Below are 27290 nucleotides of genomic sequence, written 5' to 3'. Positions count from 1 at the left end.
TATATATATATATATATATATATATATATATATATATATTTGAATTACAAAAAACTAATAATAAAAAAATATTGCATGGCGCGAGATTCGATCCGGCGACCTTCGGAGTACGAACCCCAGTGCTTACCGCTGCTCTATGACGCTGTAGAAAATCATTAATCGTAGAGAGTATTTCACCGCAACGGTTTCTTTTAACTGTCGATTTTCTCGACAACGGCTGAGAAGTGCATCTTGGTGCTTTGCCACATTACACATCTGGCCATAAGCTTTTATTATGCGCAGTATGAATCGAATCTGAATTTCACAATTGGCGGCCTCCCCTTGTCAGATGCGGCCAAGCATTGTCCTGTAGAAAGACAATGCCCGTTGACAACATTCTCCTTCGCTTGTTCTGAACTGAGCTTCGTACACGATTTTCTCGAATCGTCCGATCCACTCGCTGAACGATGTCATCAGCTGACACTCGCTTCCTCCCCTTACTGCCTTCATCATGAATATCTGCACCCCCTGCTTCAAAGTTCCTGTACCACTGCAGCACTTTGCTGTCACGTGTAACAGTTACGTCATGTGGGTTGCTTGAAATCAGGAGGAATACCTCAGCTTGAAGAACTCGAATTCCAGCATCCTGCGGGAGACTCTATTGTTCCAAGCATCTTTACGTGCTCACTGAGTCTCGGAACGGAAAAACCTGATGCGATGCAATCGACGGGTGTACTAAAGACACTGCGCAAAACATCGGCAGCAAGCTTCATTAGATTTTCACTGTGGTTTTAATTTTGCGACCGATCCGACCTAGATAAAAAGGTAGCCCTAATAATTGAAGGTTACGGCAATTTCCCTCGACAAGAAACTAAATACGTAAGAAATTCTTGCGTCAAAACTGAAATGTTCCTGACTGGTCAAGTGGTGTACTCTTTTCGAACTAAAACACTCATATAGCGATTATGTTACTAAGAACTCCAAATGGAGAAGATCCACCGAAATGGACAAATAGGATCACAAGAGATAGAAAATAAAATCAGTCGAATGCTTGATAACGCAGCACAGATAAAGGTTACCTGCTTGTTAACATTAATCAACCAGATCTATTTAACTGTAAATAATTGCCAGTGCTGACTCGCTTAGTACATCCATGTTCTAATCTCCAGTGATTCATATTATTTGTAACGAAGAATTCCGTCCGGACTGCAAAAAGTATTTTGGAACTATTTATATAAGTACTAACCTGGCGTGCCAACTCCAACATACCACTCTAGACCTTGTACACTGGATATTGAAGATTTTTTGTAAAAACGTTCTAAGCGTTCCTTCATTCAGTTTCATTTCTGAATTGTAATGAAATGATCTCTTGGTGTGTGTATGTTTTCCCTTCGCTTTTAACGCCTGGTGATACCTGTTCCCGGGACCGAGAGCGCAGGCTACTCGACACCCATGCAGAAAGAGGTGTTGTGGGTTGTTTATGAAACTTCAAAACTGGTGAGACACATTTCTGAACGACTTGTCTATCTAATGTTTCCCTAACGTTCGAAACTCAGGTGATTTAAATCGTGCTATATATCTACATATTCGGACCTTTGGTCTCTTCCTCTACTCAGGTTCTAATACCACGACATAAATTACAGAACACAAAGGGATAGCAGCATGGCTTATGTGTATCTAGTTGTCTCAGACAAATCTCAGTGAACTAAATTTATCCTGGTGTGTCTACAGTGAAGTGGCAAGATTTTGTGTTCGCGGTGCCCCAAAGCTTGTAAATATTTAAAGGACGTCGTGATCATCACAGTAAGCTTTTTAGTTAAATATCAGGATCGACCACAGACAAATTAATGAAAATTCAGGAAACAACGGTAGACCCTCCACGACAAGCGTAACGTGCGTAAGCGCAAGACCGAGAAGCAGAAGAAGAGTGAGTCACAAATTCTATTTTGTAATAACAAGATTAAATAAAGCGTTATCATATGAATTCAAAATCGAATTTACTTTTCTTTCTTTATCCATAAGACTTATCAATGTACTAGAGTATACAACAAGCAGTCAAACGTTTCCGTTATTTTCAACGTATGTATCCATCCCTACTGTTGTTGTAACCGTAATTTTTACGAGTTTTGCACTAAATAATTTATCAAACTAAGGCAATTTCATTTCTGTGAACCTGAGGCGGCACAGTTCACTATATTATCATAGTGTCAGCTATCTCAAACAAAATGCTGCAGATTTTCTTCAGGATGAGCATAGTTTTGCATTGCCTCGGTCTGTGCAGCTGTTAAAATTCCGAGGTGTGAAACGTGGTCTCCCATAATTCTCCGCTGCAAGAAATAATCCAAGCTTACCCAAAAGAACTGCAGACATGATTCGTCAACTTAATGGCTTACAAGCCGGTGGGATAATAGAGCTCTAAATCTTCACCCTACTAAATCTTTAGACGTCGTCAGCAAGAAATTGAAATGCAAAATAGCCTGCAGTGAATAAAATGTTTGCTGTCTGGCCTAGCATCTCCATCATGAGTAACAGTGGTGGGCATATCAAGAAGACGAGGAGAAGTCACTTTCATTTCATTAACTGGCACATTATTTTCTTTTTGATCTTTAATTTTGAATGCGTGACGATACATATTGTGCATAATATATCTTACAAAGATTAAAAAAGATAGGCAATGGCTGTTTCTCAGAGCATTCCCAGAAATATTTTGTACATTATTAGATTTGGTTCAGCAAATTGCGACTAACAGCTAATTTCTTTTACGATTTATTTATTCAGAGCTGCAACTGCCTTCGAGTCCTTACGCGCTAATCTTTGTATAGTGAAATTTTGCTTTCTTGTCTTAATTTCTGCGCTAGCGTCTTGATTACACTCTAAAGCTGGCACTCAGTGTATTACGGTGTCACTGTTTTTAGTCTGATAATCTAAAAAAGTGTGAAAACATGTGTTTTGTTCCAAGGAGGAAACATCAACGTGACACTTACCTGGCATACATCTTTTTCAAAGAAAGACGTTTGAGCAGTCTTTTGGAGCTTACAAAAGTATCAGGAAAACAAGTTGTACACCCATGTGGTATAGTTTCAGTTTACTAAATCGTAAAACAAAACCGACTGGTATGTTTCCCTGACACCACATATTGTACGTAGTTATGGAGCTCAATCAGGTCAAGAACAAGTCCGTTTAATTTAGCAGAGTTTATTGTACGTTAAAATTGCCTCAGTCGTAATGTAAAAACAATTCTTCGAAAAAGTATCGTTCTGAGCGTGAGAACAGTGATTAACGGCTTACGGTATATATTTTTATTTTGGAGGACAGTACCGTCGACCTCGAATTCAATGCATGGAAATCATATCTTCAACATCTTCGACACTTGTCTGCAAGCAGCAAGTGTAGGACCTGTGGGTTGCTTGTTGCACTGATATATCAATGTACGTGAGCTTCTCTAGATTCGTGGATCAACATTTCTTTAAAAAAAAACGAAATTCTATCTTTGTTTCCTCATTTTTTCTCAAATCACTTCAGCTGTTGCCAACATACTGACTCCAACAACATCAGAATATATTCGTTCGTCCATATATTTCGGTCCGTTCTATTGCAACCCACTTTCCTCTTCATCTGAACTCGAAAAATGATATTCTCTCACCATAGCTGCGTACTGTTGGGTGCAGATCGCGTAAACCAGTTATGAAATGATCATTGATATTAAATATCACTCATTGAAGTCAGGAAAGAATACAAGGGCTGAAGGTGCAGTAAACGTGAGGCAATTATCTATGGAGCACAGGCTCGGATAAGAACAAGTATGGGAAATGAATTTGGTTGTGTCCTTTTCAAGGGAGCCATCGCCATACCACTCTAAGGAAATAATATTTACAATAGTAATCATAAATCATCGGCTAAACCAACACTTGAATTCATTGCATGAGTATCGGTACTACTACTGATGTTCATTCTTAACGAAGTTAGCGACTGACCACTGAGTATCATTCCTTTTAAGAAGCGTAAGTAGTTGGTGTGAGGTTTTCATAAACATGAAAAATAAGTTACTAAGCTGATTATTACTGGCAAAAGTTAATAGAAATTTGTGCAACTGAAAAACGATCGATACGTGAAACTTAAAACACCAACCACCGTCATACCTTAGCAAAAGATCTTGCCGCGAAATCGAGAACATTCTGGTCCTATTTAAAATCGCTAAGGTCTAAGGCTTCTATCCAGTCACTAGTTGACAAATCTGGTGTGGCAGTAGAAGGCTGCGAAAGTAAAGGCGAAGTTTAAGAAATTCTCGCAGGAGAATCGTAGAACCATACTATCGTTTGATCATCGAGCAGACTCACGTATGAAGGACATAGTAATAAGCATCCTTAGTGTAGAGAAACAACTGAAAGAGTTGGAAACAAATAATTCGCCAGGTCCCGATGAAATCCCAGTTCGGTTTTACAGAGAGTACTCTACAGCATTTGGCTCGTACTTAGCTTGCATTTATCGCGAAATCTCGCCCAGCGCGAAGTCCCAAGCGACTGGAAAAAAAGCGCAGGTAACTCCCGTATATAACATGGGTAAAAGAACGGACCAGCAAAAGTACAAATCAATATCCTTAACATCGGTTTGCTGTAGAACCCTTGAACATATTCTCGGTTAGAACATAATAATTTCCTTGAAAGTGGAAAGCTTATGTCCACGAATCAGCACGGTTTTAGGAAGTATCCCTCGCGCGAAACCCAGCTTGCTCTTTTCTCTCGTGATATCCTGCGAACTATGAATAAAGGATAACGGGCGGATTCCATATTCCCAGATTTCCGAAAGGCATTTAACTCGATGCCACACTGCAGATTATTAAAGAAGGTACAAGCATATGCTTCTTAAGCAATAGAAGACTGTGTGTTATCCTCGAAGGCGAGTGTTCGTGAGAGACGATGGTATCGTCAGGACTGCACCAGGGAAGTGTGATAGGACCGCTCTTGTTTTCTAAATAGATAAATGATCTGATGTACAGGGCAGGGAGCAGTCTGCGGTTATTTGCTGATGATGCTGAGTTGTAGGCGGAGGTGTCGGCGTAGAGTGAATGTAGGAGGATACAAGCTGACTTAGACAAAATTTCAGTTGGTGTGATGATTCTCAGTTAGCTCTAAATGTATAAAAATGTAAGTTAGTGCAAATGAGTTTGAAAAACGAATCCATATTGTTCGAATACAGCATTAGCAATGTGCTTCTTGACAAAGTCACGTCGATTATTATCTAAGCGTAACGGTAAAAATCAATATAAAATGGAATGATCATGTGAAGGAGTATTGTAGAGAAGGCGAATGTTCGACGAGATTTTTAGGGAAGTGTGGTTCATCTGTAAAGGAGACAGCATATAGGACACGAGGGCGATCCGTTGTTGAGTATTGTTCGAGTGTTTGGGATCCGCACCAGATCGGATTATAGGAAGACATCGAAGCAATTCAGAAGCGGGTTGTTAGATTTGTTGCCGGTAGGTTCGAGCAACATCCAAGTATTACGGTGATGCTTCGGGAACTCAAATTGGAGTCACTGGTTTGAATGTGACGTTCTCTTCTAGGAGTAGGTTGAGAAAATTTAGAGAACCGACGTTTGGGGCTGACTGCTGAACGATTCTACAGCCGCAACTACATTTTGCGTAAGGACCACGAAGATAAGACTGGAGAGATTAGGGCTCGTACGGATGCATATAGGCAGTCGTCTTTCCCGCGCTCTATTTGTGAGTGGAACAGGAATGGAAATCATCCCTCGATTCGGCTATTCTTTGTGACAAATGTGCTAACATTTTAATACGTAGAACTGCCTTATGTCCTGACTGGCCAGACTAGACAGGAAAGAGGATACTGTAAACTTAAGTTACAAAGTTATACAAATAGGTGCGAAAGGTTGGCCACAATTCGTTCAAATAACAGACTGCAATTATAAGAGTCAAAGGACAAGAATGGGAAGCAGTAATTGACAATGGAGTTGACAATTGTTGTAGCCTACCCACTATATTATTCAATGCGCACATGATGAAAGGAAATCATGGAAAAATTTGAAAAAGGAATTAATGTTGTAGGACACTAGATTAAAATCAAAAGGAAAAGTACATGTTTTTATTTTTGCTTACTGGCCACCGGTTTCGGTACGAAGTACCATCCGCAGTCATCACACTTGCTTCTCGAGTAGATGTGTCAAATATATACAGCTACAAGCATTGCCGATGATGTCAGAGACGGCAAAGGAATTGGCAAATCACTTGAAATGAATTGATAGCGTCTCCAAAAGAGTTAGATGGATATCAACAAAAGTAAAACAGGAGTGATAGAACGTAGTCGACTTAAATAAGGCAACACTGTGGGTATTAGATTAAGAATTCAGACCTGCAGTACCAGATGAGCATTGTTATGTAGGCCCCTAAATAGCTTACGATGGTCGAATCAGGGAGGTTATAAAATACAGGTTCCCAATAACAATTACAGAATTTCTGAAAAAAAATTAACATGGAATACAAATTTATATTTTAGAGAGTTTTTTCTGCAAGTATTTGTCCGGTGTGTAGGCTCATATGCAAGTGGAATGGATGATAAACAGTTCAGAAAACAAGAGCCGCAGAATATTGAAAATTAGATGGGCATATCGGATAATTAATCGGTAGGTACTGAATCTAGCTGTTGAAAAACCAATTTAATGGCACGGCTTGACTAAAGGAAGGGTTCTGTTCGTAGGTTACATCCTGGAAAAATCATAATTGGAGACCAAGGATCATTTGAAAGGACACATCCTGACAGATGAACAAATCGCTAGTTTGGTAGTAGAGGAAGCGTGGAGGGAGGTCGGTAGGTGTAAAATTTTAGAAGGAGATCAAGGCTTAAAAACAATAATCAGGTTCGGAAGCACGTAGATTTCAGTATTTATGCAGAGATGAAGAGACTTGCACAGAACAGAGAAGCCTCGTGAACCGTCAAACCAGTCTTCCAACTGAAGACCACGTTGACAATGAAGCCACATGTAATGAATAATCGTTCCGTATCAGTATTAAAGACACATGTTCGGCGACGCTGTAGGTTATTGATGATCATTAGTCGGCGACATCATATCCGCCTCAGGTACGTATCACGTCTGTAGAAAAACCTAAGTGAGTTATTGTTACATACTTGATCAAAACCATTGCCATTATGCTACCAACATTAGGAATTTGGCACCTTTCTCCCGAAGTAGTTTCAATGTATCATTTCCAGTGAACGTTACATTCAGTCACTTCTAAATTAGCTCCTGGCATTAGTAAATTTGGAACGTGTAGCTTTAGCTCGGGAGAATATAGCATATCCTGGAACGGTCGTCGTTGGAGAATTACGTAAATGAAATGGAACCAATGAACTGCGTCTCTGTGTCTAGAAAATTAAGATTTCGATTTTTACCCAATGTCCTGAGAAGCTAGAACCTACGCAATTTCTCAGTGAGATGCAATTTTAGCGGCCCCTCCTAGCTTGACTCATGGTTTCAACCTACAATTCTGTCATTGCCTACTCCCCTTCATTCGTACCCCTCAGACTGTGCCAGCACTTCATGCTGGAATGGCACTCCTGGAAGAAACAGTACGGAGGAGAATACCCTACTCATGCTATCGATATTTTTCACATTAGCTTGAGGAGATGTACGCACCCACTACGTGCTAACGCACCCATCGGCTAGGAAATTATATGAATATTGAGAGTGACGTAACAGTCAAAAGAGGATTATAAAAAAGTCAATATGTGCGACCTCTGACTTATAACGTCTGTAACATCGAAACTGTTTATGCCGTGTGTCCACTATTATGAAACTTTATGACAGATAAAAACCATTACCCAAACCGAAAATCGAACCAGGACGTTTTTCGTTTGCGGTTTCGGGTCCCAGACCAACACGTAGCCTCAATCTCTTTACTGTGATAGTTTTTTTTTTAGTGACTCGGAATAATATGAAAAAAAGTTATGACAGTAGCTTTGTTTCTCTGTTGGAGTGGCTAACATCAGAAATTAAATACATTTCGAGAAATAAAATCATCATTTCCTACAGACATCAGTTCGTCGTGTAATTTGTGTAATAATTGTTAAAACGGAATACTAGCACGTACGAAGGCACGTAGGTAAAGCTTCTCAGAAAATAGAATTCGTAAAAAGTGAAGCTCACCTCCCGTGGCTGGAGCTAATGAATCGCTTACTCCTTGAATGGAGGCAGGACAAGGAAAGAATAAGAAACGGGTGTATTTTCGCAGTACTCACTCAGATAAACACTGCTGTTGACGATAAGATAATTTAAATTCTTTCGTCGCCATGGTTTGTAATATCTACCAGAAACAAAATTTTTAGGCTTGCTAGTCACCATCCACTAAAACATTTTCTCTCCATCTCACCGTCTCGACTATCAGCTTTGTCTGCGGACTCAAACTGTACAACTCTCTCCGTTCAAGTTTGCTTATAATCAAGCCAGGATACGGAAATTGTGCGAATTGTTCCGTACGAGGTAGCTTTTCCCTTTGTGTGTGTGTGTGTGTCTGGGCACAGGAGTGAAATGCAAAACAAGACACCTGGTATAGCAGAACCACCTCACGGGACATGTCAACATTATTGTACTGTGTCTACATCTACATGATTACTCTGCAATTCACATTTAAGTGCTTGGCAGAGGGTTCATCGATCCACAATCATACTATCTCTCTACCATTCCACTCCCGAAAAGCGCGCGGGAAAAACGAACACCTAAACCTTTCTGTTCATCTACATCTACATGACTACTCTGCAATTCACATTAAGTGCTTGGCAGAGGGTTCATCGAACCACAATCGTACTATCTCTCTACCATTCCACTCCCGAACAGCGCGCGGGAAAAACGAACACCTAAACCTTTCTGTTCGAGTTCTAATTCTCTTATTTTATTCTGATGATCATTCCTACCTATGTAGGTTGCGCTCAACAAAGTATTTTCGCATTCGGAAGAGAAAGTCGGTGACTGAAATTTCGTAAATAGATCTCGCCGCAACGAAAAACGTCTTTGCTTTAATATTCCATCCCAATTCACGTATCATATCTGCCACACTCTCTCCCCTATTACGTGATAATACAAAACGAGCTGCCCTTTTTTGCACCCTTTCGATGTCCTCCGTCAATACCACCTGGTAAGGATCCCACACCGCGCAGCAATATTCTAACAGAGGACGAACAGTGTAGTGTAAGCTGTCTCTTTATCAGACTTGTTGCATCTTCTAAGTGTCCTGCCAATGAAACGCAACCTTTGGCTCGCCTTCCCCACAATATTATCTATGTGGTCTTTCCAACTGAAGTTGTTCGTAATTTTAACACCCAGGTACTTAGTTGAATTGACAGCCTTGAGAATTGTACTATTTATCGAGTAATCGAATTCCAACGGATTTCTTTTGGAACTCATGTGGATCCCCTCACACTTTTCGTTATTTAGCGTCAACTGTCACCTGCCACATCATACAGCAATCATTTCTAAATCGCTTTGCAACTGATACTGGTCTTCGGATGACCTAACTAGACGGTAAATTACAGCATCATCTGCGAACAACCTAAGAGAACTGCTCAGATTGTCACCCAGGTCATTTATATAGATCAGGAACAGCAGAGGTCCCAGGACGCTTCCCTGGGGTACACCTGATATCACTTCAGTTTTACTCGATGATTTGCCGTCTATTACTACGATCTGCGACCTTCCTGACATGAAATCACGAATCCAGTCGCACAACTGAGACGATACCCCATAGGCCCGCAGCTTGATTAGAAGTCACTTGTGAGGAACGGTGTCAAAAGCTTTCCGGAAATCTAGAAATACGGAATCAACTTGAGATCCCCTGTCGATAGCGGCCATTACTTCGTGCGAATAAAGAGCTAGCTGCGTCGCACAAGAACGATGTTTTCTGAAACCATGCTGATTACGTATCAATAGATCGTTCCCTTCGAGGTGATTCATAATGTTTGAATACAGTATATGTTCCAAACCCCTGCTGCAAACCGACGTCAATGATATAGGTCTATGGTTCGATGAATTACTCCTACTACCCTTCTTAAACACTGGTGCGACCTGCGCAATTTTCCAATCTGTAGGTACAGATCTATCGGTGAGAGAGCAGTTGCATATGATTGCTAAGTAGGGAGCTATTGTATCAGCGTAATCGGAAAGGAACCTAATCGGTATACAATCTGGACCTGAAGACTTGCCCGTATCAAGCGATTTGAATTGTTTCGCAACCCCTAAGGGTTTCGTAACCCCTAAGGTATCTACCTCTACGAAACTCATACTAGCAGCTGTTCGTGTTTCAAATTCTGGAATATTCCATTCGTCTTCCCTGGTGAAGGAATTTCGGAAAACTGCGTTCAATAACTCCGCTTTAGCGGCACAGTCGTCGGTAACAGTACCATCAGCACTGCGCAGCGAAGGTATTGACTGCGTCTTGCCGCTTGTGTACTTTACATACGACCAGAATTTCTTCGGATTTTCTGCCAAATTTCGAGACAATGTTTCGTTGTGGAACCTATTAAAGGCATCTCGAGTTGAAGTCCGCGCCAAATTTCACGCGTCTGTAAATTTTAGCCAAACTTCGGGATTTTGCGTTCTTCTAAACTTCGCATGTTTTTTCCGTTGCCTCTGCAACAGCGTTCGGACCTGTTTTGTGTACCATGGGGGATCAGTTCCATCTCTTACCAATTTATGAGGTATGAATCTCTCAGTTGCTGTTCCTATTATATCTTTGAATTTGAGCCACATCTCGTCTACATTTGCATAGTCAGTTCGGAAGGAATGGAGATTGTCTCTTAGGAAAGCTTCTAGTGGCATTGTATCCGCTTTTTTAAATAAAATTATTTTGCGTTTGTTTGTGGTGGATTTGGAAGAAACGGTGTTGAGCCTAGCTACAACGACCTTGTGATCACTAATCCCTGTATCAGTCATGATGCTCTCTATTAGCTCTGGATTGTTTGTGGCTATGAGGTCAAGTGTGCTTTCGCAATCATTTACAATTCGCGTGGGTTCCTGGACTAACTGCTCGAAACAATTTTCGGAGAAAGCATTTAGGACAATCTCGGAAGATGTTTTCTGCCTAACACCGGTTCTGAACAAGTATTTTTGCCAACATATCGAGGGAAGGTTGAAGTCCCCGCCAACTATAACCGTGTGCTGTAAATCTCGAGGCGAAATAGACCACAGTGAGGCAAACGGTAACGGGATTTGCGATTCGTACGATAAGGCTGCAGCTATACCAGGCGCAACGTAAAATTGTTCCTTACAAACCCAGTAAATATCATCAGGACGTATTGAGCACGAGAAGTACGTAACTCGAACAGACGTCCATTTGACCGCATTTAGATTACAGTGCGTGACTGTCACAGAATAATACATACGAACGGAAGGCTTATTCTGTCCGACTAGCACTGCCTTGGCGAGACTCGAAATCAGCACGAAGCGCTTTCCAGAAATATCTAGTCGACTGAGTTCATCAGATGTTCAATGTGCCTTTAATCGCCGCATGTAGAATGCTACAGTTACACGTGTACGTTAATGTACTTTAATTTTTCGCTGTAGTGTTCCCACCATTGATAATAAAATAAGGTAAAAATAAGGAAAATATTATCACTGAAGCAATAAGAATGGTAATAGGTATTTACCACACAAGAAAGTGCAATGTGATAACTGATTTTCCTTCTCTATAAATGGGGTATACAATTTAACTTCACCCTCTAGAGTTAGTCAGATATCTCCAACCGTAAATCACATGTTCTCTTCTTGTAACAGAAAAGCAGTTCTCGATGCAAGTTATATTGCTATTTGACACTTGACACATTTTCGCTAGTGTCCATTACTTTATAACAGTTATGCCTAATGGTTGTGAATTCCTATAACGCTGAAACATCTCTCAACAATTAACTGAGATCTCATTACTACTGACTTTGCAAAAATGCTGTTTCTCTAAGTACACGAACTGTGGAATCAGAGTCACATTTAAGATGATATTACGTTCTCGAAACGCGTCGTGATTTAAACACGATTCACACCTGGTAGCTGTAATTTTTTTGTGTTAAAAGTTAAACCCGTAATGTATGAAGTATAGCAACGTGAACTTGAGTTCATTTGTGTAACCCTCAGCCTGAAAGAGAAGTATGCATTAAATGTGAAATGAATGCTAAAAGCGAATACTTCTCCCGACTTTTACGCATAAGCTTTCTAACTCTATTCTGCAGTAGTCTAATATTTAACGGTGTACAAGAAGCTACATTTTAACGATAAATTTTAATGTGAAATGATGAAGACGTCAATCTTGGCGAAATCTGAGAAACTTTTTCGCACATTAGAATAGTTACAAAGTACTTCGCAGAATAAGTATAGCGGCCTGGACATCCTTGCTAGTAACTGGTGTTCGAAGTTTAGGATGCTCTGTGTACGGAAAAGCGAACCCCGTTTACATCTACATCTACATCTACGTGATTACTCCGCTATTCACAATAAAATGCCTGGAAGAGGGTTCAATGAACCACCTTCAAGTTGTCTCTCTACCATTCCACTCTCGAACGGTGCGCGGGAAAAACGAGCACTTAAATTTTTCTGTGTGAGCCCTGATTTCTCTTATTTTATCGTGATGATCATTACTCCCTATGTAGGTGAGTATCAACAGAATGTTTTCGCAATCGGAGGAATAACTGGTGATTGCAATTTCATGAGAAGATCCCATCGCAACGAAAAACTCCGTTCTTTTAATGATTGCCACCCCAATTCACGTAACATGTCAGTGGAACTATCTCCCCTATTCCGCGAGAATACAAAACGAGCGGCCCTTCTTTGAACTTTTTCGATGTCATCCGTCAGTCCCACCTGATGCGGATCCCACACCGCACAGCAGTACTCCAGAATAGGGCGGACAAGCGTAGTGTAAGCTGTCTCTTTAGTAGACCTGTTGCACCTTCTAAGTGTTCTGCCAACGAATCGCAGTCTTTGGTTTGGTCTACCCACAACATTATCTATGTGATCGTTCCAATTTAGGGTATTTGTAATTGTAATCCCTAAGTATTTAGTTGAATTTACAGCCTTCGTGTGACGTCCGCGTAATCGAATGTTAGTGGATTTCTTTTAGTACTCATGTGAACAACTTCACACTTTTCTCTATTCGGGGTCAATTGCCACGTTTCGCACCATACCGATATATTATCTAAATAATTTTGCAATTAGTTTTGGTCATCTAATGACTTTACTAGAGGGTAACTGACAGCATCATCCGCAAACAATCTAAGAGAGCTACTCAGATTGTCACCTATGTCGGTAATATAGATCAGGAACAATAGAGGGCCTATAACACTTACTTGAGGAACGCTGGATATTACTCCTGTTTTACTCGATGACTTTCCGTGTATTACTACGATTGGTGATTACGAGTGGCGTACTGTTTCTGACGTTCAAAAATCAAAGGCTTTGCATTCCAGTCAATTCCGGAAAAAAAAACCAGCGCTGGTGTCTAAACGTCAGAAGAAGACATCAGCAGTGTCAATAACGGTGTACGAGTACCCTTAAAGTTGTATGATAGGTAAATTCCTGCGAAAAATTTCAGTCTCACGTGTCAGAAATGGCTTAAATTTTGAACAAAAATCATTAGCTATGGTGGCCTAAGATTTCCGGTACAAGAAGCCAGCCTCATCCCGCTAACGACCTTCTCAAAGAGGGCGGAGGAGCCGACATAGGTCCAGGACACTCTCTTGCCCTTGGGGTGCCAAACTGCAATGATCTACGCCGTGAGGATGCAGAAGGCATTTCCATTGAAACCACTGCAGTAAAGACACATAATGTGTATACACAGGACATGTGGCCTGTAACTGAAAAAGCGTCATGCTGATCTCTCCATTGGCAAAAGATTCCGGAATAGCCTCCATTCGGATCTCAGGGAGGGGACCGCAAAGGCGGAGGTGATCATGAGAAAAAAATTGAATAACCAATGAATGGATAACGTTCTAACAGTCGGGACATGAAATGTCAGAAGTTTAAACACACTAGGTAAACTAGAAAATCTGAAAAGGGAAATGATAAGACTCAGTATAGATATAGTGGGGGTCAGTGAAGTGAAATGGATAGAAGACAGAGATTTCTGGGCATATGAGTACAGGGTAACTTCAACAACAGCAGAAAATGATATGAAGGGAGTAGGATTCATTATGAATAAAAAGGTAGGGCAGAGAGTGGGCTACTGAAAACAATTCAGTGATACGGTTGTTCTCATAAGAATCGGCAGCAAACCAACACCCAATACATGCCGTCGTCACAAGCCGAAGATGAGGAGATATGTGAGGATACTGAACGGGTAATACAGAACACAAATGGAGATGAAAATATAATAGCCATGAGGAACTAAACTGCGGTTGTAAGGGAAAAAAGGGAGCAGAAGAAAGGAATACAAAAGAATAGGGGCTTGGTACCAGGAATGAAAGACGAGAAAAGTTCTTCAATAAATTTCAGCTAGTAATATCGAATACTATATTCAAGAATCACAGGAGTAGGAGTATACTTGGAAAAGGTCGGAAGATCTGGGAAGATTTCAATTAGATTACATTGTGGTCAGGGAGAGATCCCGAAATCAGATACTGGATTGCAAATCGAACCCTGGAGCTGATGTAGACACATACCACAATTAGTAGTGATGAAGAGTAAGTTGAAGCTTAAGAGACTAATTAGAAAGAACCAATGCGCAAAGAACTGGGATAAGAAAGTGCTAAGGAATGAAGAGATACTCCTGAAGTTCTCTGAGACTGAAGATACTGAGATCAGGAATAGCTTAGCAGCAGAGGAATAGCCATCTCTAAAAGGTGCAGTCACGGAAGTTGGAAATAAAACCTTAGGTACAAGGAAGACAACTGCCAAGAAATCATAGGTAACAAAAAAAAATACTTCAGCTGATCGAAGAAAGTGGGAAGTACAAAAATTTTCAGGTAAATTCAAGCATACAGGAAATACAGGTCCCTGAAATCAATAGGAAGTACATAGAACCTAAGGAGAAATAAATGCATGAAAATGTGAAGAATTCGATAAAGAGAAGATCGTCCGAAGGACTGGCTCAGCATATTGAAAAATCTGAACAACCTTCCGTGAAATTAAAAGCAAGGATGGTAACATTAACAGTGCAATGGGAATTCCACTGTTAAATGCAAAGGAGAGAGCAGATAGATGGAAAGAGTATATTGAGGTCGTTATGGGGGCGAAGACTTTATGGCGAGATAAAAGAAGAAACAGGAGTCGAAACAGAAGAAATAGGGGCTCTAGTATTGGACTCAGAGTTTAGAAAGCTTTGGATGATTTGACATCGAATAAGGCAGTACGGATCGATGATATTGCATCTGAATTTCTTAACGTACTGGGAGGAGATGGCAACAAAATGACTATTCACGTTGGTGTGTAGAGGGTATGAGTCGGTGATACACCATCTGATTTTCGAAACAAACATCATCCACATTATTCCGAAGACTGCAAGAGCAGACAAGTGCTAGAATTATCCCGCAATCAGCTTAACATCTATGTATCCAAGTTGCTGACAAGAATAATATACAGAACAAGGGGAAAGAAAATTGAAGATGTGTTAGATGACGGTCAGTTTGGCTTTAGGAGAGATAAAGACATCAGTAAAGTAGTTCTGACATCGCGATTGCTAATGGCAGCAAGACTAAAGAAACATCAAGACACGTTCATAGGATCTGTCGACCTGGAAAAAGCGGTCACAATGTCAAATGATGTAATACGTTCGAAATTCTGAGAAAAATAGGGATAAGCTATAGGAAAAATGGTGTAGTATTCAATACGTGCAGCAACCAAGAGGAAATAATAAGAGTGAAAGACCAAGAACGAGGTGCTCGGATTAAAAAAGGTGTAAGTCAGGAATGCAGCCTTCCGCCCATAATGTTCGTTCTATAACAGGAAAAAGAAGCCATGACAGAAATAAAATAAAGTTTCAAGAGTGGAATTAAAATTCAAGATGAATGATTATCAGTGATAATATTCGCTGATGAAATTGTTAAACTCAGTGAAAGTGAGGAAGAATTACAGAATTTGCTTAATGTAATGAACAGTCTAATGAGCACAGCATATGGATTGACAGGAGATCGAAGAAAGACGAAAGTAATGAGAAGCAGCAGAAATGAAAACAGCGAGAAACTTAACATCAGGATTGGTGATCATGAAGTAGATGAAGTTAAGGAATTCTGCTACCTAGACAGGAAAATAGCCCATGATGATCGTAGCACGGAGGGCATAAAAGCCAAACTACCAATGGAAAAAAGAGCAATCTTGGCCAAGAGAAGTCTACTAGCATCAAACAAAGGCTTTAATTTCAGGTAAAAATTTCTGAGAATGTACCATTGGAGCACAGGATTGTATGGTAATGAAACATGGAGTGTGGGAAAACCGGGACAGAAGAAAATCGAAGCCTTTGAAAAATGCCTTTACAGAAGAATGTTGGCTATCAGGTGGACTGATAAGATAAGAAATGAGGTGGTCTCCGCAGAGTCGGAGAGGAAAGGAATATATGGAAAACGCTAACAAATAGAAAGGACAGGATGGTGGGACATCTGTTAAGACATAAGGAAATAACTTCCATGGTACTAGAGTTAGCTGCAGAGGGTAAAGCTGTAGAGGAAGACAGATATTGGAGACCGAGTGGTTCTAGAAGCTTCAGTCCGGAACCGCGCTGCTGCTACGGTCGCAGGTTCGAATCCTGCCGTGGGCATGGATGTGTGTGATGTCCTTAGGTTAGTTAGGTTTAAGTAGTTCTAAGTCTAGGGAACTGATGAACTCAGATGTTAAGTCCCATAGTGCTTAGAGCCATTTGAACCATTTGAACTGATATTGCAATACATCCAGCAAATAATTGAGGAGAGGAATTTCTGGCTGGCCACATCAAACCAATCAGAAGACTGCTGACTCAAACAAAAAAAATGCTACGAAAAATTTCAGTCTGAAAAATAAGATATATGTTTGAATAAAACGTTCTCGGTTTTCAAGCCGCGTCATTTCGAATAAAATCCTCGACATTTCGATTACCATCTCCGCCATCGTCGTCAGGAATTCAGTCAGTGGACTCCTGACGACGATGGTGGAGATGGTCATCGAAATCTCGAGGATTTTATTCGAATTGACGCGGCTTGAAAACCGAGATCGTTTTGTTCATGTATGCCGTCGCGAAAGATTCCAAGGACACAAGATATATGTCTGACGTTGTCGATGGACGCAAAAAGAAACAATCACACTTTTAATTACATACACTTAAAATACATAGGGGAGTGCCACTTGTAGTACTCGATTCACTATATATGCGTGATTTAGGGTTTTACATAGGATTCAAACAGCCTTTGTTTCTAGCCATATTACACTGCTCACGTCATGATTAAATTCACCTGAAATAAACGTTCTTATTTAAATAAGAGCTTTCCTTACACAGAGGGCATGAGATACTTTGATGCCGCACTCCACCTGTGGAACAAGAGTCATACTGACGTTTCGCCGAAATCCCAACAGAGAAGCAAGCAACCATAAATTAACTAAATTTGAAAAATACGATGATGGAACTACAACGAGTCTCTGAACCGACGAACGGTATTGCAAAAACGTTACAAAATTGGGGAGACATCGTTCGTAGAAAACTATGCTGAAATTTTTTTGTCTCTACTGCTATCCAAGAAAACTCATCTTTGTCATCAATCGAAAGAATCAAAGGGTTACTGAAAGGGAAAAAGAAACCATGCGAGGCGTTAGCCTTGGATTACAGGAACAGTATTCCTGACGACTAACCTTTGGTTATGACTTTAAAATACCTAATAAATGTTGTCAAGTGTTACTCATATGAACTCTGACGGAACTACGTGCTACCGCGGTGGCTCAGTGACACCGCAGATTAACTACACACATTATTAGCAGACAGCAAGAAGCAGTCCATTTGATGGACAGCTTTATGTCTGTGAAAGAAATTCTGTCCAGAGTAATTATAACAAAATCTCGTTAAAATAGTGATATACTAACAGACACTTGTTTTGTAAGCAAAAAGAACTGAGTCGCAAAATACGTAAACGCTAGGGCAATGATATAGAAACAGTGAAAAACTGATCTCATTATCTACCTTAGCCCAAAATACCTGCGTCAGTCGTGGTAAATTCATGTTAGCGGAAAATTTATGGCAAGAACGAAAGAGGCTGAAACAACCGTCCATAAAAATAAAATAAAATAAAAAATAAACTCGCAATGTGCTGTGCTATTGCTGCTATGCATGATGTGAGCCAGTTTGATTTCTTACGGGACATCTCCATCCGGTAACGTCTGTATGCCGTAGGATATCGCTGTAGAGAGAATAGCTATAGCTACCCATATTATATTCATGTAGCAGTTGTTGTAGTTTCACGTTTCGTTGCTTCATTGGCCCTCATTGATAATATCCTGCTACAGACTGTTAAATTCAGAAGATTTTATTTCTTTTGGTATGGATTTAATGCGACTGCTGATATAAAATATTTCATTTTTTTACAGTACTGTATAAATTTTCATTTAACTGCAGTTCTGTGAACATTTAATAATAGACTAAGACCATAATGGCTTGAAGGCGAAGAGTAGTGTGGGTATAGATGTTTTCAATAGCAAGTATCGTGAATGAATAGAACAATTTTTTTTTCAAAAGTGTCCATGCCACCTTTGTTTAGTATTACGTCGTTCTGAAGTGCCATCCGTAGACCGTCTGGCCATGGTACCTGAAAATAGCCTAAGATCGGATTTGTGCAGTAGTATGACGATGAACTGAAATTTTGCAGTTGAAGGCGGCACAAAGTCATTAAGAAGTGTTGCAGTTTAATAACTTTCAGATGTCTTGAGCACACTTTTTATTATTTCCAAAATCGCCTTACGCTTTTCGAAATTCCGTCATTTCCAAATGCTGTAAAACACAAGACAAAACTGGTATAATAAGGTATGAGACTATCTTACATTGCAATACTGATTAGAGACTATGCCTCCGATCAATGATGAAATGTAACATATTTTCATACCTTTTGATACCAGTTTTTAGTTGCGTTTTATAGCCTTTCAAAGTGACGGAATGTCGAAACGTATTCGGCGATTTTGGAAATAATAAAAAGTGTGGTCAAGGCATCTGATTACTAAAGTGCGTCCAAATAGTCGCTTCGTCTCATAGCATTTTCATGCAAATTGCAACAGCTTCGTGTCGACTGTGGACCAGACATCAAAGAAAATCATTCGTTTCCCAGCAACACACATAGGGTTTTTTGTATATTTGCATCTCAGTGCAGTCAAGAAACCGAAGTAAATGCGATTACTCCGTAACGAGTTACCAAAATACACTGAAACTGTCTACGGACAGCATCTGAAATTTTATCACTGGAGTTATGGTTCACACTGTACAGCAACTGGATACGGTTTTTTCTATATCTACATGTATATTCTGTAATGCTCTGTAAAGATTTTATCTGGGGGTACACATGTACCACATGTAACGGCTTCTTCCGCACCAGCCGCCTATGGAGTACGGGAATAATGACATCTTAAATGCTATGTGAGTACTGTAATATTAATCTTAAACAGTTTGTAAGGCGACTGCCGACAGCTGTTAAGTAATTCATGTAATGCATGATACGCATCTTTCTACATATCCTTCATTAATACTACCGGTTTCAATCATAATTATGACAGTATAAAAGTTACAACTGAGCGCCGGCCGCGGTGGTCTCGTGGTTCTAGGCGCTCAGTCCGGAACCGCGCGACTGCTACGGTCGCAGGTTCGAATTCTGCCTCGGGCATGGATGTGTGTCATGTCCTTAGGTTAGTAAGGTTTAATTAGTTCTAAGTTCTAGGGGACTGATGACCTCAGCAGTTAAGTCCCATAGTGCTCAGAGCCACAACTGAGCGTTCTCATTGACACACCACCTCTTGATTATGAAAATACCTGTTAGTTCTTTTGATGTTGGGCAGGTCAGGCGGGGCTGTGCGAATAATATTGCCAACCGATATGACATGACATGATATGTAAATAATATATAGACTTTTATACTGTTGTTATGGTTATTAACCGAAATTGGTAGTGATAGAAAAGTACATTGTTATGTGTCATGCATTTCATGAACTAGTATAATCATCTCCCTGTACTGGTAGGCGATTTTTGTTACTAAGTAGCATTAACTACGAGCTATAGTAATGCTAAGACCACAGGTAAAGTCAGTAAATAATGGAAGTAGAAATACAGGCGTGCGAAAATGTAGACGTCGGCCAAGTGGCAGGAAGTGTGAGCGGGTACTCACCGGGGACGGGGTCATCGAGGTAGGGCCCGGCGGCTGCCAGGTGAGTGGTAAGGATGGCGGCGAGGGCCAGCATGAGCGCCAGGGAGGTCCGCATGGTGCCTGGAGTTGGAGCTGGCGTGTAGCTGGAGCTGGAGCTGGAGTGCTGAGGGGCGGGCTGCCGGCGGCCGAGTCGTGCGGCGGTGGCGCCGCGGCGCCTTTTGTAGCGTGCCGCCCCACGCCCCACGACTCATGCGCGCCGCGCCGCCGGACACGCCCCCCGCCGCCCACCGCCACCCACGCGCATCTCGCTGCTCCGCGGCCCTCTCGCGGCCGACAGTCGAGCCGCGGAGGGTTTTTTTTACGCCCGGCGGGATTCCGCGAAAGCCGCCCTCGCGAATCGGGGTCGCAAAGAGGCCGGGAAAGACCAACCCTATACAGCACTCCAGTGCCCGCAGACTTCGGAAGCTCGTCTACTGGCACCACATGGTTCGCACATGCACGGCCGCAGATACGATCCGCTCTTGCGAAATGGCAGGAGTATTCCATGAGGAAATGAGAAATTCCAAGGAAGAATTGCGAGTCTAATGTCAGAGAAAGAGACAGTACTGCATAAACTGGGTGATTCTTATTAAGGTTTAAAAACCACTGAAGCGACGCAAATGACGGTGAAGCAAGTAAATTAATGAATGAGATTTTCGCTCTGCAGCGGAGTGTGCGCCGATGTGAAACTTCCTGACAGATTAAAACTGTGTGCCAGACCGAGACTCGAACACGGGACCTTTGCCTTTCGCGGGCAAGTGCTCTACCAACTGAGCTACCCAAGCACGACTCACGGCCCGTCCTCACTGCTTTACTTCTGCCGGTACCTCGTCTCCTACCTTCCAAACCTTACAGAAGCTCTCCTGCGAACCTTGCAGAACTAGCACTCCTGAAAGAAAGGATACTGCGTAGACATGGATTAGCCACAGCCTGGGGGATGTTTCCAAAATGAGATTTTCACTCTGCAGTGGAGTGTTAAAACTGTGTGCCGGACCGAGACTCGAACTCGGGACCTTTGCCTTTCACGGGCAAGTGCTTCATTCTGGAGATACTGGCAGAAGTAAAGATGTGAGGACGGGCCGTGAGTCGTGCTTGTTGGGTAGCTCAGTTGGTAGAGCACTCGTCCGCGAAAAGCAAAGCTCCCGAGTTCGAGTCTCGGTCTGGCACACAGTTTTAATCTGTCAGGAAGTTTCACATCGGCGCACACTCCGCTGCAGAGTGAAAATCTCATTCTGGAAACATCCTCCAAGCTGTGGCTAAGCCATGTCTCCGCAATATCCTTTCTTTCAGGAGTTCTAGTTCTGCAAGGTTCGCAGGAGAGCTTCTGTAAGGTTTGGAAGGTAGGAGACGAGGTACTGGCGGAATTAAAGATGTGAGGACGGGGCGTGAGTCGTGCTTGGGTAGCTCAGTTGGTAGAGTACTTGCCCGCGAAAGGAAAAGGTCCCGAGTTCGAGTCTCGGCCCGGCACACAGTTTTAATCTGCCAGGAAGTTTCAAGTAATTTAATATAAGACACATGGGGCCGCAAATGTCGGGAAATATTGTTAACATTTGGGTTGCATTCAAAAAGTATTGATATAATCAATCAACCTTAAATAGAATAAGAAGCGAAATACTGCAATCAATTTCGACCTGAAAGACTGGTAATTAATTGAAGCCAAAAAGAAAGTGGATGACAGGTGCTGAACATGTCACCTTATGAATCACCTCGTTGCCCGTGCAGCGATTGTGCTTGTCGATCCTCCCCTCACCAGTAAGGGGCAGTGCTACACATCGCTCTGTTAGACTACTCTGTTTGTAAATGTGATATCTTCTAAATGTAGATGCCACGAAATTATTATCCTATATCTACATCTAAATGATTACTCTGCAATTCACAATGAAGTACTCGTCAGTGGATTTATGGAACTAGCTTCAAGCTGTTTCTCTACCATTCCACTCACGAACCATGCGTGAGAAGGATTTTTATTTTGATGATCATTTCTCCCTTTCTTTGAAGACAGTTGAGCTGCCCTTGTTTGACCTTTATCTATGTCCTCTGTCAATGCTGTCTAATGTGGATCCCACACCACACACAGCAATACTCCACAAGATGGCGGACAAGAGTAGTGTAACCAGGCTCTTTAGTAGACCTGTCGCATTTTCTAAGTGTTGTGCCAACAAATCGCTGTCTTCGGTTTACTTTCCCCACAACGTCCGCCTGTTAGCTAAATGGTAACGTGTTTGCCTATCATGCAGCGGGCGGGATTCGATTCTCGGCCGGGTTGGAGATTTTCTCTGCTCGTGTACTGGGTGTTGTGTTGTCCTCATCATCATTTCATCATCACTGACGCGCAAGTCGCTCAATGAAGCGTCACCCGAAATAAGACTTGCAACCCAGGGGCCGAACTTCCCGGGATTGGGCATCACGGCCAACAACGTCACATGCTCATTTCATTTCCCCAGAACATGATCTATGCTGTAGTTTGAATTGAATTTACAGCCTTTACATTTGTGTGTTTTATCCTCTAAGCGAAATTTAGCGGATTGCATTTAGTACCCACGTGGATGACTTCACACTTTTCGTTATTTAGTCAGTTGCCACATTTCACACCATAAAGATATCTTGTCTAAATTGTTTAGCAATTTGTTTCGATCATCTAATGACTTTATAAGACGGTATATGACAGCATCACCTGCGAACAATCTAAGAGGGGTGCTCAGATTATCTCCTAAATCGTTCGTTATAACTGAGCTAAATCTGATCTTATTTTGTGGTTTTTTTTTTTCCTTTTGCCCCTTATTTTTTGATTACAGACAGTACGTGGTCAAGAAAACATAGGTCATTTACTAGTAATTACGAAGTTCGGAATCGTATAATCATTTACTTGTGACGCAATGTGGTATGCTTCTGTTGTCCTGCTGCCAGAAAGCCCAGCCCTGCACGCTACTGTTAACCTTTGACTCAGGTAATCGCCTTTGATTACACTAAGATGTTGTGCTAAGACCCGCCCTTTACTCCACCGTGCAGCCCGGTGACTGTGCACCTCGTGATTATTGGCCAGTGTTGTGACAGTCAGCTCAGATCGCTGCTTTGCATGCCGCCTCTGTCCATCGCGTCACAAGCTAACGTGTCGCTCATTCCACTACACACGTGTTTCTGTGGGAGTTCAGCGGGGACAGCCAATATATCCTCGGTGTCTGCGTGCTGATTGGTCCTTCTGTGGGATCAGGGTGTCTGCTCCGGATGCCACCACTGGTGGCTCTAAGCTTTCTGTTGGTGGCTACCTCAATCGATATCTGGGGCAACCGTGAGTATATCCCCACTGGTACAGCTCTCCGTCTCCACATCCGTATATGGAATGTCAGGTACTACAGATAGATGAGTACCAGACCAACTTCAGTACCTAACGCTTCACTGCACTTTCAGTAACATACTGTATGGCTATAAACAAAATTACTTCCCATGTTGATTCAGATCAGCGGAAATATCTCTCCATGCCTCGAACTTTTCTCAAAATACTGATGTACTTGTTTCATTCGGCAAACTTTATTTTCTCACTTCTTGGATCAGTTTTACAGTCGGTGTGATGAAATAATATCTGACGTGCAAGTACATACATTCTCTGCCGCGCACTGTGTCGATAAAATCGCAATTACCTTCACTAGTGGCACAGATTTCATCGTAACAACCGAGGATGCAGTCCTTTTTCTCCGAAGAAGAGAGAAAAAACTACGCAACATAAATAATAGGACTTAAGTAAGATATCATAACACGGCACGCAGGTGAAATCTTGACTATCTAACAAGGGGAGGCCACAACGTTTGGAACGCGGTTTTGCTGCAAACTTCGTACACTCGTAGTACTCCATGAGGACAACAAAATGGTAAGCAGTAGCGCGTACTTCTCAGGCGTTATTGAAAAAATCGCAAGATAATTTCGGTTGTCAAATATATACCTGTGCGTGGCCATTTTTATCATGAAGCGGCGCCAGCCGTCTGGTTAGCATTCAAGCCCCATAACCGTTGGGTCGCTGGATCTAGTCCCGTTCGTCAGTTTTTTTTTTATTTTCAACACAGTCATTTTCTTTACTATTTATATTGCAGTTGACATAATGTGAAAAATACGTGTAATCGGATGAACTTTTATTAATTTTACAATGTTATTTGGCAGTCTGCAAATTTTTATTATCACAAATAATATAATCTTCATAACTATCGACTAGTAAACGACCAAGTGCATAAAGTGATACTGAAAATGTATGCTTGTCCGTGTCTTCAAAATTGTTCGTATTTAGTTACAGTAAATCCGCATTCCAAATGTCGTGCCCCCCCCCCCCCCCCCCCCTTGTAAGTAACACTTGTCGATGATGCAGTGGTAAGTTTTATCGACCTTTTCTAGGATTCCGTACCTCAATCGGTAAAAAAACCTTTAAAGGATCACTTTGTTGTCTGTGTGTCTGTCCGTCAGTTAACACTCCGTTTCCTCAGGAACTGGTAGAGGTATAAAATTTATCTCAAATACTAAGGTCTATGATCTCTCGCAGGAGTAAAAAATTTAAACTTCTAAGTCAATGTAACTGAAAGAAGTGGCCATTTATCTGACATATTTTGACACTCGCAAACTCGTTCACCAAAACCTGCGGATGAGCTGTCTATGTAAATAACCAAATTTGTACGCAACCCTCAGAGCACGAGTTCCACTAGAACCTCTCCAGTAATCGCTATGGATCGTCAAGAACATCACTACTTCAATCTGAAACATTTTCCAATCGAAATAGTGAAAACGAGTACCACATACTTCAGAGTCTTGGTTGTGATTCTCAGTAATGGAACTCAGGAAAACAGTTTGTTGAGCTGCCGTTTATTTAGGGCGTCTGAGGAAGAAGACTCAACGAATGTTCCTGGTGAAACAGTCGCTTCAGTCGTGCTACTGAGACGCAAATTCAGACGTTCTCGAAAATCTGGTGGAAGCTGGTAATATTCTTACCACAAACAGGGTGAGTCACGACAGAAGCAACACCCCTTCTATTTCGTGAACTCTCACACATACCGATATGCGGTTTTCGGCAAATGTTAGAGCTTTTAGGAGCCGTATTGCTTTGTTTTGTTAATGATTTTGCGCTGGTACCAACGGTGATATTTAAGTAAGTACGCATTTTTAAATGGAAATGTATACTTTTTATAACTGCGTTCGATAGCTCTTGAGAAGACGATTACAGTTATTTAGCCTTCGTTAATGTTGACACTAAAACCTGCCGTAAAAACGTCGAGAAAACTTAAGAGTACGATGCCATTTGCAAACACCGAAAAGCAGAGCTCTCGTGCTACGCTGTGTCATAACGTCAACACATTTGCCTGTTTACTTGTCTGCACTGCAGGCTGCTCATTTCTGCATCAGCATTCGTTGCGTGCAGACGTGTACACCAATGAGGAGAATCTGCATGTGTTGCTTTGATGCAGAGAATGGGCAAGAACTGGAGTAAAAAGAGTGCGGTGGCATAGAGCTATCTATCCAGATTGGCAAGCAATTGCACGAATTATTAAGACGCTAGAGCGGCAAGGCTGCTTCAACGTCAAAAAAATACAAGAAAGCAGACTGCAACTGACAGAGAACACGAAGAAGCTGTTCTAGCTACGATGCTAATGGATCCGCACAGTGATGCGAGACATGTTTCAAGGAATGTGGAATCAGCCAGACAAGTGTCATTCGCATCTTGCACCGACAGAATTTCCATCCCTAACATCTGTCGCTACATCTACGTCTACATCTACATGACTACTCTGCAATTGGCAGAGGGTTCATCGAACCACAATCATACTATCTCTCTACCATTCCACTCCCGAACAGCGCGCGGGAAAAACGAACACCTAAACTTTTCTGTTCGAGCTCTGATTTCTCTTATTTTATTTTGATGATCATTCCTACCTATGTAGGTTGGGCTCAACAAAATATTTTCGCATTCGGAAGAGAAAGTTGGTGACTGAAATTTCGTAAATAGATCTCGCCGCGACGAAAAACGTCTTTGCTTTAATGACTTCCATCCTAATTCGCGTGTCATATCTGCCACATTTTCTCGCCTATTACGTGATAATACAAAACGAGCTGCCCTTTTTTGCACCCTTTCGACGTCCTCCGTCAATACCACCTGGTAAGGATCCCACACCGCGCAGCAATATTCTAACAGACGACGAACGAGTGTAGTGTAAGCTGTCTCTTTATTAGACTTGTTGCATCTTCTAAGTGTCCTGCCAATGAAACGCAACCTTTGGCTCGCCTTCCCCACAATATTATCTATGTGGTCCTTCCAACTGAAGTTGTTCGTAATTTTTACACCCAGGTACTTAGTTGAATTGACAGCCTTGAGAATTGTACTATTTATCGAGTAATCGAATTCCAACGGATTTCTTTTGGAACTCATGTGGATCACCTCACACTTTTCGTTATTTAGCGTCAACTGCCACCTGCCACACCATACTGCAATCTTTTCTAAATCGCTTTGCAACTGATACTGGTCTTCGGATGACCTTACTAGACGGTAAATTACAGCATCATCTGCGAACAAACTAAGGGAACTGCTCAGATTGCTCACCCAGGTCGTTTATACAGTTCAGGAACAGCAGAGGTCCCAGGACGCTTCCCTGGGGTACACCTGATATCACTTCAGTTTTACTCGATGATTTGCCGTCTATTACTACGAACTGCGACCTTCCTGACAGGAAATCACGAATACAGTCGCACAACTGAGACGATACCCCATAGGCCCGCAGCTTGATTAGAAGTCGCTTGTGAGGAACTGTGTCAAAAGCTTTCCGGAAATCTAGAAATACGGAATCAACTTGAGATCCCCTGTAGATAGCGGCCATTACTTCGTGCGAATAAAGAGCTAGCTGCGCTGCACAAGAACGATGTTTTCTGAAACCATGCTGATTACGTATCAATAGATCGTTCCCTTCGAGGTGATTCATAATGTTTGAATACAGTATATGCTCCAAAACCCTACTGCAA

The 27290-nt window shown here is 41.7% G+C and overlaps 1 protein-coding gene across 1 annotated transcript in view; it reads right to left on the bottom strand.

The window, feature by feature from the left end:
* LOC124788701 overlaps positions 1 to 27290 on the bottom strand; it is a 433390-nt gene that overhangs the window by 394608 nt on the left and 11492 nt on the right. Inside the window, exon 2 of the mRNA XM_047255980.1 lies at positions 20286 to 20479. Within this exon, the coding sequence (XP_047111936.1) occupies positions 20286 to 20479 (194 nt within the window). The remainder of the gene's footprint in view (positions 1 to 20285; positions 20480 to 27290) is intronic.

The sequence above is a fragment of the Schistocerca piceifrons genome, chromosome 3, assembly GCF_021461385.2.
Source record: "Schistocerca piceifrons isolate TAMUIC-IGC-003096 chromosome 3, iqSchPice1.1, whole genome shotgun sequence".
Classification (NCBI taxonomy): Eukaryota; Metazoa; Arthropoda; class Insecta; order Orthoptera; family Acrididae; genus Schistocerca; species Schistocerca piceifrons.
This window is presented reverse-complemented; position numbering and strand designations above follow the sequence as displayed.